Raw genomic sequence first — 22,875 nt, forward strand, 5'->3', positions numbered from 1 at the left:
ATCTACTTTGAAATGGATATGTGTTGGCATACTACGAGATAGTATTTTAATATCTCTTAAACATACCTAAAATGATGAAACTGCGAATGATTGTTACACCCTGATGAGGCAATTACATGGTCTCAATGTTTAAAAGTATATTTTATAGCATTGTTTGCGGTATTTCTGTTATGTATCCGACTTGTTTACTTAAACCAATTCCCCATGAGTGTATATGTTGTGATTCATGTATAGTGATAGTACATTTGTTTCGTGTCGCAGTATGCAGCAGTTGGATTCCTGCTATAACTTTAATACCTCATTTCATTATATGGCTTTTCTTCTCGTGCATCGGAAGTTTCACTGTGATTACATTTACAAAACTCCGTTACGGAACTACGATTACAAGTCCATAATTTCATTGGAAAGTTTTGAGCATTTTAAGGTGGACACACTTTTCTTTAAACATTGAAATGTTATAACAAAGTTATTGCCTGTTAAGGTAAATTACAACTTAAACAAAACGGTCGTGTGATATCGCCTAATTGTGTACATTTCCGTTACTTCGAAACCGAGTAGGCGCATAAAATTACGATAATATGGTCAAAATCAAAACACGATATTTATTCTAATATTCGCCTCAGAAAAACACAACAACGAAATGCCCCTGTGGTTGTAGAGGTAAAGCTTACGCTTTTAAAGTCCCAGGTTCAAGTCCCGGGTTCAATTACCTGGGTTGAAAACTATTTTTATCAACTATGTTGCTATAATACTTAGTTGACATTTTTCCAAATGGTATAGTGTTGTAAATTACATGAAATTAAAACAAACTCAACTGAGTGTGAAAAAGAACATTTATTACCGAAGTAAATGTTTTATACATTATAGAAAAGTGTACCGTCTTTGCTTTTTCATCGTCAATAACAAAAACGTTACATCGCAGTTTCCGTGCTGGTGTAGCCTTTATAATGTCACGATTCTACCATAAAATTAACAGTTTACGGTTTCATCGCTCAAGGCGTATATTAAGGATATTGTTGCAGCTTATTCATATTATATTACATTCATATACAAAGTGTATGATTATTTCACTTTTGTCATATTTTTTACATTTTACTTGTCATACTGCATTTAATATTTTCTTTACATTGACTTTGCGTATGGTATCTTTAAAGAAAAAAATATCTACACTGTCGGTATTGAACATTTACCCCCACCCAGTGCATTTATAGAATATAAGATCGCAGCCTTTCTTACTAACAGTGTATCGAATATATCTCATCGCCTTCATTTCATGTGTTTCGTTTCATTTGATATCGGTATGCACATATATTATCACAACTACTTCTGGCACTGTGTAATAAATACTTGAAGATATATTAGCAAATTGTTTTCTTTTATTACTTGCATAGTATACATTTATACTATTCAATTTATATATTATGAAAAAATATCCCTTTTTCATAACTGAAACAATTTGTAAGCAATGTTTTCACCGAAAAACATATCATCTAAGCAGACCTACGCCATGCGTCATCTGCAGTGAACAATCTTGTGTCAAAAGGTGGTGTTAAGCTATTGGATATTTAACACACATTATAGTAAAACTCGTTGACGTAGACCTTTACAGAAAATAATATGTTCATGTGACCATTTATTAAATAATGTTAAATGCTTAATAGTTATGACAATAATGTAACATGTTGTGTGTGTGTCCCTTTCCCATGGTATACACCTCAACATCACAAATACCAAGGTAAGATCAATAAGTTGAAACAAAAACAATCATAACGTACAATGTCAGTTTTGAAATAAGACAATACACAAAACAAGACATCGCATTGTTCATCAGTTGACATTTGAATATAATTTCTATGGTGTACTGAAACTCAGCGAGATATGTGTTGAAAAAGCCTTGTTCACGCGACAGTATAAAACGTTTTATAGTAACTGAGTTATAAAATGAACATATTTCTGTCATTTTCGTTGCATTGGCCTTTCATTAACTGTCAGAACAATATTTACGACCCGTAACACGAGTTAAGGAACATCAAAACACAATTCGCGATATATTGAAACAAGGGTGTGATGTGTTTGATAAAATCAGTATTATAATGTTGTGTCAATCATTACTGTAACAGCTCATTTGTCTTGCACTGAACGACCTTGAAATTCTCGACCCTCTCCATATGTATTCCAGCGTGTTAAGTTGTTTCCCGATCTGTTTTTCAGAATGCCCAGCCATCACCCAGTGTAAGCACCGAAGCTGCACAAATGCCTCCAACACTGTATGCAATGAATGCTACGAAAACAATGCGATATTCAAGAGATGGAATGGAGATACGGAATGTCAACGTAAGAGGCGTTACACATATGTATATGTAACATTGTTTACATATGCGTATAACACAACGCATGAATTTGAATTTGAATGTTCATTTTGATAATAAACTTTATTAGTTGGTAAAACGATTTGTATATGTAAAGAAAGTATTTTTATTTATTTTCTTCAGATCATCTCAAAAATATAAATCCGAATTTTTTAGCTGTCTTTGTAATATACATGTCATATAAAACAACAAATTTTTAACTTAAATAATTAGCATGAATCTATAAAATATACAGGTTAATTATTTGTTAAAATTACTTAAACCAGTGTGTACATTCTTAAAAATACGTTAAAGAACACTACGCCATAGGGAATGTTTATGAATGATAATACACTTATTGGTAATCATAAATATATTAAACAGAAACAAATTCAGCTAAACGGTAGAAACCTGCATATCTTAGGTATGTGCGCGTGGAACAATCACTATTGCTGGCCCGGAACATGCAGCACAACCGGACTGACCAAGGACTGTCAGTGTGCCTATGGCTTTGTCAAACGGTTAGCTGTTGATTATGGTTCGATAAATGCCGGGGAAACAACGTGTCAGCCAAACATACCTCCTGATATTCTGACATGCGACACTGTAGCAGTTGGACATGACGGCAAAAAGAAACGAGCGATGAGCACTAGGAATTCAACGGCATGTCAATACCTAGATGATATGTACGGCAACTTCCAACCGAAAATTATGGAGTTTAAAATGTCTTCGGAATTTTCAATAAATATTTCACTTAGCAAACCAGCTTTCATCGCAGAGGAAGCATTTGGCATAAGCGATATAACAATAAACGTGAAGGTCCAGGCAGTGACAGGTAACTGTTTCTCTACACCTTGCATTTAACACTCTTGTATGTGAGCTTATACAGCAAGTATGTTTTTTCGATTTTTTTCATATTATATATTTTAAAAAGTCATAATTATGTCGACTTATTGAAGGTTCCTATCAAGCAAAGTCCACCCATACACAGCTTGTTGATACATCATCCAGCACAAGCGTGACAAAAGCACAATACGACTCGGGGCATATAACTGTCGATCAGGCAAAGTATAACCTACAAAACGGAGAAGCGTAAGACAGTTTAAAGTATTGCATTTAGGTCGAAATAAACACATATTTCCTATGAAAACATAAATGAATCTGGAGAAAATTAATGTTTTCAATATCACTTGTAATGCGTTACATTGCTTATCTTTAAAAATGTATTTTATACTTCAGACTTTGTTTGGAGTTTGAAGCAAAGGCGGGAGGCTACTTGAAAAGCATTGATACAAGGGCAGCCACACATATAACATCTGGACCAGTTCCTTACACAAAGGTCTCGAAACAAAGGACAGTGTGTTACAGATACGATAACGCACCACCGGAGCATTGTTCCATGTTGGGATCATGCTCATCAGAACCGATAACGCTTCAGAAGCGAGTTACACGATCTACAGTGTCGTTAATTCATTTCAACGGTTGGGTGGATCCAGTTCCTAATGGAGGAGAAAGTAAAACAGCATCGACAATTGAAAGTTACCAAATAACTGTCAACGAAGTACCTCCGTCCAACGGATCTTTGAAAGTTGATTATACAATGAACGTGTATACCAGAAAAGTACTTTCATCAAATGTCCATGAAATGGAGCTGAATCTAACATCCAATTCACCACGATTGTATTGTATAACACTAGAGGTCAAAGATATTGCAGATAACGTTCGCCACAGTAGAAGGTTTATGTTATACGACAACACGAGCTTCATTGAGGCATGGAAAGAAAATCCCTTTCAATTTGATTCAGCATCGCCAAAGACAAACTTCACTTGGCAAACACATCACAATGAAATATGTCTGATTTGGAAAAACTATTTCATAAACATGTTCTATTTACAAAATAAACTTTTTAATCCAATAGAGTCCGAGCCCCATGGTCATATAACCGGCGTATATGAACAAACAACTGGCCTTCTTCCCGTAGGTGGTACACCGAATGTACATGGAATAGTACAATATTTCGTGTCATGGAAACTCAACAATGGCGCGTTTTCGGTAGAACAACTCGTACCTGACTTTCTGAATCAACGGTTTTGTACCAATTTGAGTGTTGCTGATGGACAGACCTATACATTCAACATTCGTCCAGTAGATATTGTCGACAACACTTTCAATGAGTCTAGAACTGTGTACATAGATCGCTCGCCACCCCTTATAAATAACATTTGGTTAAAGAAAGACGGTTATGAAATGTTATATGTTCACAACAGCACCGATTTGTCGAAGATGCAGATGACGTTCGACGCATTGGACCCACATAGCGGACTGTACAACATTAAGTGGGAGTTCGGAATCGCCGATACGTCAACTGTGTTAGCAAGTGGTTATTTACCTGTAGGACAGATTAAAAACGTACATTATAGCAATTTGTATGTGTTTTTTACCAATAAATAAATAATGTTACTTACACATACTAACATGCATTTGGTTTATGGAATGAAAAGTGTTTACATTATCAATATCACAAAATGAACTGATATATTACTTTATATTTGAAGTGCATACATCTTCATATTGTAAAGGTCGTTTCTTAATTTCAGTCAACTTGCCCTTTTAGAAATGTAGAGTGCTATTGCCCGGATATAGGAAAGTGTGAACTTTTCAACTACTCAATCCCGCTGAATAAGCTTGTTGAAGCAAATAAGGATACCGGGAACCACAACAGAAACTACTTCTTCACAATTACTGTCACTAACAATGCCTTGCTGACAACGGAAGATCACATCAATGTACTTGTTGACGACTCTCCACCAGAAGAAGGAGTAATTTATGAAGGTATAGGACCGAATTTGAGCTTTGAAACTATATAGTGTTATTGTCCCAGCGAAAAGAATAATGTGGCGTTCATTAATAAATCATGCAATTGTATAATAATCTTCATTAATATTTTGACGCCACTCGCTAGATGTCCTTGATAACCGATTCCTTAAAGACGTTCTAGTATATATAACTTTTTTATTTTTTTTTACATGTTTTGGTATAGGTCCTGTGGACTACAAAGATATCGACTACACAAGTGAGGATTCCTTTGTTGTACACTGGCATGGCTTTATCGACCATGAAAGTGGAATCAAACTCTACAGGTTAGGGCTTGCCGCAAGATGCTTGACTAAAGAGGAACTGTACAACTTTACAGAAGTTACTGAGATAATGGTATATAAAGATCTTACTGAGACTTCAGTTCGTCTTCCAGCAAGTTTCACAGGTAAACGGTTCGTGACCATTATTGCTCTTAACTATGCCATGGAGTCATCAAAGCCTGTTTGTTCGGATGGAATCACACGAGATATCTCGGCTGCTATTATCCGCAACTTAACACTGGAGCATTCAACATGGACCGAAACCATAATCTGCCAAATAGGATTACCGTATTTATTACAATCGAATTTTCAAAAAGTTCCATTGTACAAAACTACAACATGTTTAAGCATGTGCAATTTGACAACGGAAGCCATGGTGCCTGACTACCTTGCTACTGATACATTAGAGAGCAAAGATCATGATATTTCGGATTTTCTTTGTAAACATCTGTCTTTGTACTCTAACGAAACGGTTGTCTACATGCCAAACGATCATATTGTGCTGAATTGGGCAGTGGAAGAATCAGAGAGTCAAATTGATGACTTTTATGTAGGGCTTGGTCTGGATGCGACAGAAAAAGATTCTCCAAGTTTGGTGGACTATATTTCTACCGATAGAAAACCAAACTTTAAACATCAACATGAAGCAATTGGATCAGATGAACTGTTCTATGTCTTCATCAAAATAGTCAACAAAGCAGGATTGTCGTCTATCGCAACGTTGGGTCCTGTATTGATCGACCAAACACTGCCGCGATACAAATATATTCCGCGAGTAACTATCGCTGTAGACACAATCGTGTTTGCCTGGGAATCAGATACATTCTATGATGATGAACAGACAGCCCAAATAGACCAACTGGTATTTCAATTTGGTAGGTTGTTGTATTTATCTTTAAAGGAAATGCATGAATCTAATGTATAATTACATACATTAAACACCTTTTACATCCTTTAGGTCATGACGAAAGAGTTTCCAGTCCACTTCTTGAATGGCGATTAGAGTCGTCGTCCCCTTGTCCGCCGTATACTGGAGGCTGCTTTAAATACCCACTGTACCGTCTCCAAAATCAAGACACGGGAGATGGACTTCTTTTCTATATCAACATTCACATATACAACAATGCCGGTCACTTTACGTCAATCAGAACCGAAACGTTCCCGTTGCCCTCGCGATTTCCGCCAGGACACGGATATGTATTTGATTTGGATCCCGACATGGTGAACTCTTCAACATATATTGATGTCCATTTTACTGAACACACTATGTGTGCTCGGTGGATGGGATTTAAACATCATGAAAATATTTCTCTGGAAGTGGGGATAGGATTATATCGCACAATTGCAGATGTAGTTCCATTTCATAGCACATTAGAAGTGAGAAAAATCTGTCTTAATTCAAGTTCAATTGTTAACGGCAAAGTATACTTTTTCATTGTAAAAGCAAGCTGTAGCGGAGGTACCACAGTATCAGCGTCTAACGGAGTACAAATATTTGATGAACATTATCTGAAAAATAACCTAGACATTAAAATCGGCAATGATTGCTTCTCCACCAATGTGTTGGCAATTAACGTTTCAATTGCTAACGACAGTACGTTTATCAAAATTCCATTTACTTTCCTTATCGGGCAGCGATATGTTTTGTCTATGGAAAACAGTGAATGGCAGAATTTAGTGAACATTAATACAAGTGAAGCTATACTCCAACTCGAAGATTATAAATATGTTCTGATCCCTTATGTCGAGAAACCTACCCTACACATACAGCGAAACATCTAAAAGGACATTACACTGCGTTTGAAAATTAGTAAATGCCCTGCTCAAAATATCGTTCCGAATAACAAGCAACTGAATATAAGCTTGTCCTTCAGTAATACCGCAGCGATCGAGGATGTTATATTTGCAGTTTCAATACTAGATTTCGTGTCTGGTAACGGCTTGAATCTTCAGACTATTTTCGCGCAACCTCAACCACTTCATGGTTCATTGGATATTACGTTCAATGATTTGAATTTTGAAGCACAAACACGGTATATGGCCAGCGTTCAGTTGTGCAACAAAGTAAGATGCCTAAGTCCTATTTACTCAAGAAAATTTACATTCGAACTTGAAGCTCCAGGTATTTCGTTGATCAAAACTGAAGTTAAAGTCGCAAAGGCTTGGCAGTGCGTTGATATTCAAGCGTCATGGGAAATCATCGGACACAGCGACAATATTGCTTTCTACCAATGGTCTATAAGTCGTGACGAAACAGCTGGTCAACTATTGTCTGTTTGGGAAAATGTACTGCCCAATGGAACACCCGTTAATGTATGTTTTATTTATCCCTTCATTACATTGAAGCATAGCTTCTTAGAAGTAAAACACAAAGTTTATTGAAGTTGAATAGAACAAACACTTTATTAATGTATTCTTATTTTGGGAAAAGTATTTTCGTTCACACACGATATCTTACAGGTTGCGAAGTGCGTTCTTCTTCCAGGCCACGGATATCTGACATATTTTCTGTGCGTCCGATTGTTTTCTGTGAGTGGTTTAGCAATGACATATTGTCAGAAGATGAATAAAAGTGAGAGTTGGTCCTATTCAAAAACTTCTGTGTATGATTTTGATTCGTCATCAGACAGTTGGGTCTTCATCAAAAAGGTAAACTTGATGGGTTATTTAGTACAATTACACATTAGATTACCATTACACATAACACTCTTCTGTGTAAATTCGTCTTTATTTAATTTTCAGGTGCTGTCAAGTTTGAACATTGGTCAGCTCTATGTCCTTCTTCACACAGAAATGAACATAGGTAATTCCAATTCGTCTGTGACCGGTGCTTTGATGTATGGTTCAGAACGTTCAGTTTCATGGTACCTTATGAAGTTGCAGTACGTGCCACAAACGTGTAATTCCGACATAAACTGCGTTGTAAAGTACGAAACAGACAATGGATACATAGAATTGGAAAAACAATATATAGCACTCAATGAATTATATTTCATATGCGCGCAATCGAATTACACTGTGATAGAACGTGAGCATTTCACTGAAATTCTAGAAGAAATATCGTCGTGCAGCAATGGATTTATATTAGACAGTTCTCCACCCACAAAGGGTGAAGTGCATGTCAACAACCACAGAGGGTTTATTACAAATCCACAAAACGTCATTGTAACATGGACTGGATTCGATGACAACAGTGATGCCACCGTATTTGGTTACCCAGAGAAACTGCATTATTTCTCTATAAAAACAGGCATGTAATATTATACAGTAATTGCATCACTTGTTATTTGTGTATATACTTACTTGTATATGCATGTGGAATTTGATTCAATCAATATTTATTTAAACATTTAATTTATTTTATAAATAAGCATATATCTATATTATCTATATTCAGGAACAAAAGCCGGTTCAAATAATATTATGGACATTGTTACAACTGGATCGGAAACATCTGTGATGTTGAATCTGTCAAACTCCTCTGATGGAAGTCACATTTTCTTCACAGTCATTGGTATACAGTTTTATATATGCATATAAAACCGTGTTTCTTATTCGTTGAAGCGCATAGTGGTTATGTAGGAACTCTAACTTTTACATACTTCAACATGCGTCATAAACGAAAAGTAATAAAAATAGGATAACGTCATGCGTTTCTTTTATTCTCATCATCACGTGAAATAGCGTTTTATTTATCGAACACTCCTTTAAAATTATAAATATAAATATATATGTATTATATGTAGTTCAAAACATAAATTTAAATCTATTTAGTACTTGTAAGAATCGAAATGATATTTTCCAGCAACCGATTATGCCGGTTTGTCTACCAGCTCGGAGTCCTTGGAGTTGATCATAGATACATCACCGCCTTTATTTGGCAGAATAACAATTTTAAACAACCTTCAGAGCAATATATTTATCAACCAAGAACTAACAACTGTTCGTTTCGAAGGATTTTCAGATCCGCATAGTGGTTTGGACTATTTTAATGTTGGCATTGGTACAATCGAAGGGATAACAGATATCAATTCGGAAACTAAAGTTTTCACCGATTATTTTGAACTGAATTTAGCGCAGATGATCGATGGCCATCTTTATTTCATTATTGTACACGTATGTTATCGGCTTTATTGCAATTATTGTGTTGTATTTCAATACATATTCTGCTATGAAACGATCTTAAGTAGTTTAGTTTGAAAATTATTTACTTAAAATTCGCATAAATAGCTGCTGTGAATGTATCTGAATACATACAAAGTGTATCCTTTCTAGGCGATCAATCAAGCAGGGCTAGTTTCACAATCTGTATCAACACGATATGTATTGGATCGAACCTCTCCAACTGGAGGGCACGTTCTCGATGGGATCAAAGGAGCTGGGGTATTGGTTATAAATAAGTATAATTTACCATTCTTAGACTGAAGATTTAATGAAAGGTTTAAACCTGAGATATATTACTTAAGATGGGCTATATGCCAGCTACCACTTGTGCTTATCACATTGTTCTTATTGAACACTTATGTAACTTACGCTGATATTGCAGATTATGCCCCATCTTAAAGTGTTTGTAGAAAAGTACAGTTGAATGGCAGTTTTTCTTGTAAGACTAGCACAGATTACTGTAATAGGAACTTAGGGTCCAAAGTCCGGTTTTCCTTGTAAAATCACATACAGCACGTCCTACTATAAATAGGACGTTGTGGTGTAATCTTCACATCGTCAGTCATTCGACTAGCGATATAAACCTTGTTTTTTATGAGATCACTTTGCATGATTATTATACCATCGACTGCAACTGATCATTCTATGTTGATTAGTTTATGTGTTTTAGCAATTATTGAAATAAATTAAGGAATTTATTAATACGTAAAATAATCTTAAATGCTCATCTTGTTGAGGTAAAATATCAAACAATGACACTTCAGAAATTCTATCAAGAGGGAAATTCTTGGTATTTTCTACTACTTTAATTACATATCACCAACTACAGACTTTCACTGATTGAAACTGGTATCACCGCGTCAAAACGGTCTATGCTAAGCATTGGGTTGTAAACCGGTTTGAATGCTTGAAAAACCTCATGCTAACTCCAGAATGTATCATAAACTAAACACACTTCTTAAAGTATCTCAAATAAATGTACCTATCTGGATAGACAATATTGAAATGAATGCCAAAACGTTATGCGCAAAAAGAATACAACACACATAACGTTAGTGTAATGGATATTTGTAGAAATGCAAACTTATCAAACAGCAATAGTTCATTGTGTTTCATCCCCATTCAGCCATAATTAAAATAAGAAGCATGTTGCGACTTTCAGGAGATTGATTACCAACGTGATATCTACGTTATCAATGCATATTGGAAAGATTTTTACGACCCAGAGAGTGGCTTAGCATTCTTCAGAGTTGGCCTTGGAACCGACCCATATGAGACCGATGTTAGACCGCTTATTTATGTTGGAATGATGACAGGTAATGGGGATGGTATTATTTCCCTTAATATAACAACACAAGCTGTAAACATAAAGCGTTTTAGATAGTTATTGAACATATTGTACCATGCAGTTTTTAAATGTTATCACAAATGTTTTTACGTTAAAAGACTCTAGTCTTGTTTTTAACATTCTTACGTATTCATGAATACATACTCGTATATTGCAGAAGTTTCATGGAATGGTCCGTTTGTTCCTGGCAGAAAATACCTTGTGACCGTGGAGGCGTGTAACAAAGCAAACCTTTGCACCAGACGTGTATCGGACGGCCTTATTGTGGACAACTCACCCCCAGTACGCGGTCTTGTACATGTTGGACCAGGAGCAGGTCATGATAAATATTTGGGACATCGGTAAGTTGATCCACAACGTTTCTTTTTAATATTCATTTAATATCATGCAAAACTAACCTCAATATTGTTTTTGCAGATCATCTATTCGAATAAATTGGCAAGGTTTCGAAGATCCGCAATCAGATATAGATCATTTTGAAGTATGTGTGTCAACCCCTAAGGGCGATTGTGACGTTGTTGGTCTATCAAATCGACTGCTCCACACTTCAATTATAATCTCCAATATAACGCTCCCGATAAATATTTCACTTATTGCAACAGTTTGGGCGTTCAATGGAGTCGGCATGATTGCAGCAAAAGCGTCTGATATGTTCATTATTGATGACACACCGCCAGTTGTATTGAAAGCTCCGAATTTCTTACTAAAATACAACTCTGCAAATGGTAAACCGCTCCAATGGGAAAAATCCATATTACGTCTCGAATGGGAATTTAAGGATGACATCAGTCCTATTGTTCGCCATGAGATTTGTTTGAAAACGCATCACGAAGGTCACACACCTGTTGAGAGGCTTGTCTTAGGATCGGAACGCCACGTGACTGTTAGTTTAGATGGGACGAATTGGCTAAATGACGGTGACAAATACTATGCAATTGTGACATCGTGCAACGCCGCAGGACTTTGCTTTTCTGAACGAACAAGCGACCTTTTAATTGATTCTACTCCACCGCACCTCGGTGGATTTAAACCACCTCTGACGTGGACGAACAACAATAATGCACTTGGAAATAAAGTAACAAATGTAACCCTGACATGGTACGGGTTCCACGACCAGGAGTCCGGAATTGAAAACTACTACGTGACTGTCTCGCGGTCCTACAGCTTCAGTGAAATTTCAAATGGAGTAATAAAAATTAAAAATTCTAATCAAAACGAAAGCGTTCAAACTTCATTCGTGCTGACTGAAAGTATTACTCCTGACGAATCCATTATTCTTTCGATATGGGCGCAGAACAATGTCGGACTAAACAGTTCGGTTGCAAGGGTCACTGTGAATGTTTTATCTGAGACACCCAGCAATGAAATAGGTATTTTGGAAATCGAAAAACATTCATGCGACATACATTTTTGTAACAAGGAATGTACATGCGCAGTTATAGATCGTCCTTGTGTAGAAGTAAACACCAACGTTACATGCACTGATATCGCACGCACAGATACGCAGAATCAAAATCTCCGAACATATGATATATTTGGGGGACTAGCGGGGGAAATTCTTAATGTATCAGCTTCATCAGCATGTCTGAGCGGACACTGGTTACAAACAAATAGAGGAAGTACTGCTGAAATTATGCATCGCTTTGAATGGAGCATCGGCGTACATGGATACGTCATTGGCGAAGGGGTGTACGATCTTAAACTAGAAAACCCATGGACTGATGTTGGTCAAAGGTTAGAATTTATTCATTGCCTACCATTAAATCGTTCATTGGTGCACGAGGAGCGCTATGTCGTTTATGTGAGAGCTTGGTATAGCGAAAGTACATACACTGTGTTCAAGTCGGCTCCAATCATGATAGATCAAACCCCACCCAATGTCCGACGTGGTCGTTATATCAGAGAAGGTAATTGTCTTCAAGACTTTGACTTTATTGACTGGACGGACGAAATCATGGCCTGTTGGGACGATGTGTTTGTTGAACCGCAGAGCTTCATTGATCATTTCAGCGTCAGCCTTGGAACATTACCTCACAGTAAGATGGATTTTTTCAATTCATGACGATATGCGTTGCACTATTTACACGATCTTTTAAAATGACTCCTTAACCATTATTACGAAAGCTTCTTACGAAGTCCTTGTACTTCTTTTCATTTGTTTCTGATAAATATGTTTGACAGTTCAATATATTTCTGTTGAAAAGACACTTTCATTAAATACATTTCAGATGATGACATACTTCAACAAATTGATGTCGGAATGGCAACAAACATAAGTCTCCATAACATTTATCTCAATCCAGGCACGCGCTATTACTTCACAGTTATTGCTGTTAATAGTGTTGGACTACACACTGCATTAACATCAGATGGATTCATTATTGATACAGATAATCCAATCGTCGGGGTTGTCTTTAATACCATTGAACACAAGAGCTCAGCTTTTCAGAAATCGACTTCAACCTTTGACCTGTCCTGGAACGGATTCCAAGATAATTTCTCTGGCATTAAGCACTATCTAGTTGCGTTTGCCAAAGATGGTGAATCCAATGAATCAAATATTATCTTTACAAATGTTGTTTTATCAAACAAATTTTCCTTCACAAAGTTGAACCTCGTTCACGGCGAGTCTTATTTTGGATTCGTGAAAGCTGTTGACGCAGCAGGTCATGAAAGTGCAACTGTAAGATCCCCCAAACAAACAGTCGATACGACTCCACCAAAAGGTGATTACTGTGGATCCACTAAATCTATTCAAATTGATGTTTCTCGCACAGTTACCAATGACAGTCTCTCTGTGTTGTTCAACGCAAACCTCACAAAAGATAACATGTATGTTATTCACGGAAAGATAAAAAACGTGACGTATGAGTTATACCCAATTCTCCAGATGGACAAATACAGTTTGCCCTTACAATTACAGAAACGTCATGATGGATCATTCCAATATCATCACATGTTTATATCTCCGTCAACAGGGTTTCAAACCATTACAATTGAATTAGGAACAATGATTGCCGAGAAATTAATTCAGATTGTTTACTTTGAAGAGTGTAGACAGGTAGAAAATAATTCCGCTGCTCTTTCTGTAAACCAAATAGGCCCCTATTCGCTGACTGTGTCCTTGGGAATACTGGATTCGGAAAGCGAGTTAAAGACGGTGAGAACACGTTTGTTTGTTACTTGATTTATTCGTTTGTTTTGTTTGTATGTTGTTGCAATACTTTATTAATATAATTATGTAATATGTTTCTAATTTTACAGGGCAAGATCTTATTGTTTTGTTTACAAATACTTGAAATACTGTATTGAATTTTCACTCATGATCCCCGGATAAACATCCACATGCTCTATCAAGTGGGTTAGACACGTCTAGCATGAAGCGGCACTCTAATAAAATTATAAATTATTGTTGTTATTTTTCTGTTATAGTTTGTTTATGATTCTCAAATGTCTGAAATTTGGTGTATTGAATCATTATTTGTATTTCTTAGGTGTCTATTGGAGCCGGTGCAACTGAAGGGGGTTTTCAGATCAAATCCTTGTTTGAGCTACACAATCGCAATAACTACGCATTAATTACCGCACCATTTGTGCATGGGACACCAATATATATTACTGTAATAGCCGAGAACCACGCTAGTCTCACGTCTGTTTTCCATTCTGGTAAAGCGCTTATAATAGATCATACCCCTCCTATTGTCAGCGATATTGGTGTTGCCGTTTCCGTTATAACAGGTAATTCTGCAACAATGCTAACAACATGGCAAGCACGAGATGATGAATCTGATGTTCAATACTGCAGCTGTAGAATGGGTTAGTACTTGATAAGTCATTTGTCCTACATATGTATTAAAAATTTCATATTATTCTATCAGAAAAATATCATTATTCATGTTATTTGATAATGACATTGTATTGTTCAAAATATGTTTCCTAGGATCTACACCTCTGTCAGCTGATAAACAGGCGGAAAAGGATTCGGATACATCGCAGTATTGTCAGTCAGACATACTGAACCTTTCTCATGGCGACAGAGTCTTTGTTACGGTCAAATGTGTGAACAAGGTCGAAATCGCCACGACGTCAGTATCGAGACCAGTGATCATCTACCTTGAACCGCCCAACAACTCGCAAGCTTTCGTTCGGTTTGTGCCAAGAAGTAAGGACTCTTTTTCAATGACTGCTCCATTGTCCGCCCAGTCTTCTGCGCAGTCAAATTCAAGCATAGTGCAGATGGAATGGAACAACTTCGAAGATCCTTCAGAGATAACATCCTACAGGTATCGTATCCAAAGCAATGGTGATATTGTTGTGGACTGGACTGATGCTGGCCTAAAGGACATGTGCTCCAATGAGCATCTAAAGTTGACATCAGGCGAGACATACACGGCAGAAATTCAGGCAGTAAATGGCGGAGGATTCGCCAGTTCTGGTGTCAAGTCCTCGCTGATTGTAGCTTCAGAACCACCAGCGCTCACAGGTGTGTGTTATCGAATCTTGATTTTTTTTATTTCTTAGTACCTAGTATTAAAAACTCACCACATTAGTCGTCACATTAATTAATGTAGTGTAATGTGTAAAGGATGTGGAAAAATATATAATAATCTTGTTCATCTTATGCAATCAATTGAAAGCGTTGTTGTAACCTTTCCCTTCGGTATACATTACAATATAAGCACCTTTTCGATTTTCAGGATCCCATATATCTGCTGTTTTCGTAAGTGGCAAATTAACTCTCGATTGGGAAAATGTCTTCGACACTCTCACAGGAGTACCAACGCACTACAGCCTGGTTGTTGGGTCACGTGAAGGATTTTCGGATATCGCTGACGTAAACTACACACGTGACCACGTGTATGACATCATCGTCCCATCATCAACGCTTGTTGCTCCCAATCTGAACAAGCTGTACATTAAAGTGAGTTGTACATACACCACGGGTATGTTTACAACATACAATACATCGCACAAACTGTGACGTTAACATGTTTAGTAGAAATCAGCCATTAGTGTAATATTCTCCTTGCCTCCACATTCTCTTGTTGTTTTCATTGCCTTACATGCATAAAGAGTCACGAACAATCATAAGCTTTAAAACTTTACCTTGGATAATCATAAAATATTATTTAAATCATACTTCGTCAGAGAAAACCGAAAATACACATGTTTGTTTTATAATTTGTATATGTATATATCTAAGGTTTTAGTATTAATCCGATTTTAATATTTGTCATATAATGATTGTATTATTTTAGTGCTTTTTTAATAGCCAATAGCACTCGATTGGTCATTGTCGGCTCGGGTACTACTTAAATGTAACCCGGGTATTCTTATGCATACTTAAAGGTACCCCGATTACGGTAAATATACTGAAACGTACCCGGGGATTCTAACACTAAATTGGTCGTTGTCGGCTAATGCTTTCAAATTTATTATGTCCATTTGTATCTCAATATTCTGTAAAATGGCCTCTATATTAGCGAAACTCCTACTCAGAAAGCATGATTAGGCAGATTGATCAAAGAGATTGTTTTCGTATTCCTAAGCGCGTTTTACGACTTCGGTTTTCTGGCGGGAATAAAACTCGGGTACGGTTTAAATTCGCCGGGTACGTGTTAATATATTGTTCGTACCCGGGGTATATTTAAGTATACTTAAGAGATGCCGTGTTACATTTAAGTAGTACCCGAGCCGAAAATGACCAATCGAGCGTCAATAGCGTGTTTATGATAATTTGATAATCGCAAATAATTTATGTTTTTGTAGTCGAATACTATCGGTTTATTGTGTGCTTGTTTTTTTCGCTACTCTCTTATTCTACTGGAGTGTGTATTAAGATTGCTTTGAAATGTTTTGCTTATGTTACTAGAACATGCATGTATGGGACCTGTTCATAGACTTTCGAATTCACAAACTTGAAATAAAAAACAACAATATCGACACGGCAGACTACATACAAAGACACGATTGCTAGTAGTATAGTTATGTGTATGAAGCTATATGAGTTTTGTTGATTGTTTTGAAAGTTGTGGACAACGTAAAAGTCCATTACAAAACGTTGAATCCGGTGAAAACGAACATCATTTAGGACGCCTTTATGGTTAACACATAAAAAGTAACCGAACTATTATTATTTTGCCGACATCAATGTATAGTTATTTTTGTTTTCACACTAAAAAACATATACTTTTAAAGAGATTTTTCAGTTTTAAAATATCAGTGGTCTGCCTTTCGTTTGCTTTAAATAATATCTTATTTATTAAACGTATTTTGTCAGTGCCAATTTTACAATTTTACATCTGATATATGGGAACACTCCTTTAAAACGGGGTTTCAATGTTTAATGGTTTTCTGTTTATTTAATACTACATATTGTCGGATACAGTCAATTTGATATATTGGGAAATATGTGTATGTAGTCAGTACATAATATGTCGCAATATGTGTTGGTTTCGCTTAGTTACTATTATTCTATACTTTTTAGTCGGGAATGTGAGTGACCGACATTTATAGACGAATCTTTACAAAACACAACATTGGCACAGTCATGAAATTAATTAAAAATTTGTTGCTCTGTATAAATTTATAAATTATATATCAAAACACCACACACCGATTCCAAAAAGGGTTCAGGTATTTATCTAAATAAGTATATATATTCACCGTAAATGTCTTTATATTTTTATAATATTTATCATTTTTCTTGAAGAAACATTCATTATAAAACAGTACAAATGTGAAAATGTTCTGATTGTAAAGTGAAAAAGGCAACGAACTGTTATTTTAAATAAAACGGGTTAACATGAACTCAATGTTAACATTTCATGCTCAAAATATTATACTATCATTAGAATGACGATTGTTTTATAATTAATTGAAAATCTATACATGTACATGCCGACATCAGTCAAATAATGTTAACTTCCATGACATTTATAGCTAATAAGTTTGATCCGATGCTGAACGTTGTGTCTTTATTTCGCATGAACGAATAAGCACAGAGTAAACAGTGTACATGACTCATCTTATGAATACAATTTAAAAAGTTGATATATTTTATATGTAAGATGATTTGTTCGCAACTAAAAACATGTGTCATGTTTTGTGTATAATGTTGTATATTTTTGGCCAACTGCCTTTGTTTACTTAATAAACTGAGTTTAGTTGAAATGAGACCAAGGAGAAGTTTTCTGGTGTACAGCAGAAATGTATTTGTTATGGAATAAAACAAAACTTTCGTTAATTTTCTGTAACTTCTTCCGAGCATTCATTCTAGTTTTGTTTATTCATCAACGTTTTATCCGTTTTGAAAAAAAAAGTATTAAGATCTTATTATGCTTTAAACAGTGGTATGTAGTTTACTAAATTTGAGAAACGTGTTAAATGTAAATTTACCAAGTGATACGTTACATAACAGATATTTACAATCGGCAACATTAAACTGTTTAAAATGGTTGTTATGTGTGCATGTTGTGATTTGCAATATATAATCAGATACACATTTTTGTATTTACCATCTTGTCTTCTTCGTACTGCGTAACGGTATTTGAAAATAGGATTTTCCCGACATAATATTTTATTATCATAAATTATTAGTAGTTCCGACACCGTTTGCGTCGACTTAATATGTTTTAGTTTTCAAATGTGTAACTCTCTAAGAACCAAAAATAATGTTTGAAATACATAAACATCTTTAAAATGTTATACTCTTCCATTTATCTTAAACTATGATAACCGTTCCTTATTCCTTATTAAAGACATATTTGATAAAAACTTTTGAAGATAGTATATTATTAAATTATACTAACAAGTGTAAATTTAATCAAAGCAAAAAACCAAACGTAGTTTAATTTACGAGTTAATTAACGAATAAGGAGTAAAGAACCAGTTCCTTATTTCTTATTCAAGCTGATTTCTAGGTCAAGTTCAAATATGTGTCATGACGGGTCAAAAACTAGGTCACGATGTCACTTACTGCATTTCAATCATAAAGCATGGTGTCCGGTCACTAATTAAAGTAGTTTTCATCCGATCTTCACTTAATTTCATTGAACCACTCTTATAAATGTATACTAAAATACGTTAAAAATACAACTATATATTAAAGTACAATACAAATACATTAATTACCATATTTCCATATAAATTAATGCACATATGCAATACAGATACTATAGAGGGGAGCTATTTAACCAGGCTCTACCTGCACATTTAATTAAAAGTTCAATAATTTCCCACATTTGTCTATACATGTATCTTTATATACATGAACACAACCGGTGAATATCTATGACTTTATAGACATCAATAAAACCCTTACATCAGATTTACTCGTATCATTAATCATAAAATGTTTGTTAACATATAGTGGCAATGTTGATCACTTTGTGATCTGGATTATTCCAAAACTATAGATTTTCTTTTAATTTTAAATAAAGTACACACCCGTGTAACTTTCCTCTCCAATTAATATAAAATTATAAATAATTGCATATGATAATAACATTTAAAAACACAGATCACAAAGTTAAAAGACTCCAACAACTCCATTGCAGCATATGCCGAACAATGGGTCTAGTAATGATGATGCCACATATAATAGTATGTGTTTTCACGATCACTACTTATATAAATTGGGCTACTCCCTTTCTTTCTCTTTCCTTTAAACACAAACAGCATCAATACAATAATAATGATAATAATAATATAACATCTTCATAGTAGTTTAACAGTATAAAAAATGATTCTAAATGCAAATAAATTTAAGTACTATTGGATATAATTATCATTTTCTTCCATATATCTCCTATCATGAAATCCCGCATTGTTTACATTCTAAATAATGAACCTTATGTCAAGGTCGTCTGCTGTAAAATTTCCAATCTCCACGCAAAGTTGTCGTTCCTTGCTCTCACATACAACTCTGCGAAAGGCTCAGCACGCCATTTTATCTATAAAATAGTTAAAACCGAACAAACGCATTCAATTTATATTTGATTGGATATTAAAGATCGCATGCATTAAATTAAGAAATATGACTGTTAAATGTACGATAAATCGTGCAAAAACTTGCGAGTTTTAATGCTCTTTGGAACTCATGTATTGCCCATTTACGCAGATCATTCCACGCACTTCACAAATGTTAACAATTGAACATATTTTTTTTGAGTGACGTTAGGAATTGCTTCGACGTGTGTATGTATGTTGGTTGCTTAACATAAAAAAAACATATCAATTTTATTATAATTAATTAAGACTGATATAAGATATCATGGTATGAGATGGTTTTTTTAATGCAGTGAATACAATGTAACCGTCGTGCAAGAGATTGTTTAGTATTCTGTAACCTCAATGATGAACACTTGAAATGATCATGACATAAATGAGACGCTTTCATAACAATAGTCCGTTCTGAGCCCAACACAGAGGTGAATGTAATGTAACCGTCGTGCAAGAGATTGTAAAATTTCATGTATCAAAACGGATTGACCTACTTGTTTCTATCAGTTAAGAAATGTCGGCCAATCAGCGCCATGGTTTAAAAATACAGTCAACTAAAAGAAAATCCTTCTTTTAGCATAGTTTTATATGCAAAGATTCTTGGGTTGAGTATCTCGTTTATATTAAACGTTTTCGCTGTTATAAGTAAAGCTATTTTTAAATTGTTAGATTTTTATTAAAGCACCGCACCAATACTGCAAAGAACCCTATTATATTTATGGTTGAGCCCAGTAAAATCGGGCTGACCATATGGCCGTTTTCGACCGTTTTAACGCCCAGTATCTATCTTGGGGATGCAGCGGAGAGAGCATCGAGATGGCTTTGGCTAAGGAGAGAAGAGAGGAGCTGGCAGCCGTCTACTGACACGTAGGGGATTGATCAACCCCTGCAGACCCACCACCAGGAGAATGTATCGAGATTAATGGGTCGAAACATTCAGTGATCGGTGGCTCTCGACTGAGGATGTCAGTAGTCCAGCAGTTTAACGACTGTTTACATCTCAATCTTAAGCAGTGTGCTCCGGCAATTGTTTTTAACTGAAGTCCTGAGGGTAAACAACCCCATTAGTCAGTTCACTAAATTTGATCAGAAGTTGTGTCTAGATGATATATAGTTCAAGTTAGCATTTAGCATGGTGTCCGATTTCAAGTTGAAGTAGTTTTCATCCGATCTTCACTAAATTTGGTCAGAAGTTGTGTCTAAATGATATGTAGGTAAAGTTCAAATATGGGTCATGCCGGGTCAAAAATAGGTCATGGAGTAACTTAGTCCGTTTCAAGTATTTAGCATGGTGTCACTCAATGGTAAAATTATTTGTTTCTTAATTGTCAAAAATATATCATTTGGCCACTCAAATGGTAAAGTTATCAATTTGCCCAAACCTTCAAACGGGCGTATCTTACGACTGTTTGGCACTCTTGTTTGAGGTAAGTTAGTTTCTTATGAATGGCTGAATTCAAACTTAAAACATGTATTCCACATGTAAAACCTCAAACATGTATTATCTTTATTGAAATGACCCAAAATGCTAAGTTTGATAACTAGTTTGACATTTGTCAAAAGTAAGGGCCTTTTTAGCTCACCTGATTGCTCAGGTGAGCTTTTAGGATTGGTCTTTGTCCGTCGTCCGTCCGTCGTTCGTCCATCCACATTTGGTTTGTAAACACTCTAGAGGCCACATTTCTTGTCCGATCTTAATGAAACTTGGTCAGAAGATTTGTCCCAATGATACCTCGATCAAGTTCGAAACTGGGTCATTCTGGGTCAAAAACTAGGTCACTAAATTAAAAAAATAAACCTTGTAAACACTGAAAAAGTCACATTTCATACCCACTCTTCATGTAACTTTGTCAAAATATTAGTCTTAATGATATGTTGGTTGAGTTCAAAAGTGGTTCCGGTCCGTTGAAAAACATGGCCGCAAGTGGGCGGGGTAGTTATCCTTATTTGGCTATAGAGAAACCATGTGAACACTCTAGAAGTAACAATTATTGCCCAATCATCATGAAATTTGGTCAAAACATTGGTTTTATTGATATTTCGGACGAGTTCGAAAATGGTCCAGATCGGTGAAAAACATGGCCACCATGAGGCGGGGCAGTTTTCGCTATATGTATATAGTGAAAACACGTGAAAACTTGAAGTCACATTTTGGCCCAATCTTCATGAAATTTGATAAGAACATTTGTTTCCTAGATACGTGAGTTTAGTTCGAAAATAGTTCCGGTCCGTTGAAAAACATGGCTGCCCGGGGGAAAGGGCAGTTTTCATTTTGTTTTTATAGTAACAAAAGGCGTGTGAACAGTCAAGAAGTAAAATGTTTTGCCCAATCATCATGAAACTTGTTCAAAATATTATTGATATCTCGGACGAGTTCGAAAATGGACCAGATCGGTGAAAAACATGGACGCCACTGGGCAGGGCAGTTTTCTCTATATGTATGTAGTGAACACATGTGAACACTCTAGAAGTCACATTTTTTTTAATTTGGTCAGAAGATTTGTTTCCTAGGTACGAGATTTGAGTTCGAAAATGGATCCGGTCCGTTGTAAAACATGGCTGCCAGGGGATGGGGGCGCATTTTCCTTATATTTATATAGTAAAAAAGCTTGTGAACACTCTCGAAGTCACAATTTTTGCCCAATCATCATGAAACTTGGTGAAAACATTGGTTATATATATATCTCAGATGAGTTCGAAAATGGTCCCGATCGGTCAAAAAACATGGCCCCCAGAGGGGGTAGGGGAGCATTTTCTCTATATGACTATAGAAAAACCTTGTGAACACTCTAGAAGTCACATTTTTTATGTCATCGTGAAACTTAGTCAAGACATTGGTTTTATTGATATCTCGGACAAGTTGGAAAATGGCTC

General features: G+C 35.7%; 1 protein-coding gene across 1 annotated transcript; it reads left to right on the top strand.

Annotated features, from left to right (window-relative positions):
* The first annotated feature begins 3,071 nt into the window (after positions 1 to 3,071).
* LOC127839986 (uncharacterized) lies at positions 3,072 to 18,427 on the top strand. The gene is made up of 13 exons (XM_052368376.1): positions 3,072 to 3,183; positions 3,845 to 4,119; positions 4,471 to 4,729; positions 5,390 to 5,713; positions 6,041 to 6,216; positions 8,229 to 8,690; positions 10,813 to 10,966; positions 11,156 to 11,339; positions 11,416 to 13,034; positions 13,227 to 14,158; positions 14,493 to 14,814; positions 14,939 to 15,481; positions 15,696 to 18,427. Exons 1-13 carry the CDS (start codon positions 3,072 to 3,074, stop codon positions 15,977 to 15,979), a joined length of 5,646 nt encoding a protein of 1,881 aa, XP_052224336.1. The 3' UTR covers positions 15,980 to 18,427.
* The last annotated feature ends 4,448 nt before the right edge of the window (positions 18,428 to 22,875 follow it).

The sequence above is a fragment of the Dreissena polymorpha genome, chromosome 7, assembly GCF_020536995.1.
Source record: "Dreissena polymorpha isolate Duluth1 chromosome 7, UMN_Dpol_1.0, whole genome shotgun sequence".
NCBI classification, from domain to species: Eukaryota; Metazoa; Mollusca; class Bivalvia; order Myida; family Dreissenidae; genus Dreissena; species Dreissena polymorpha.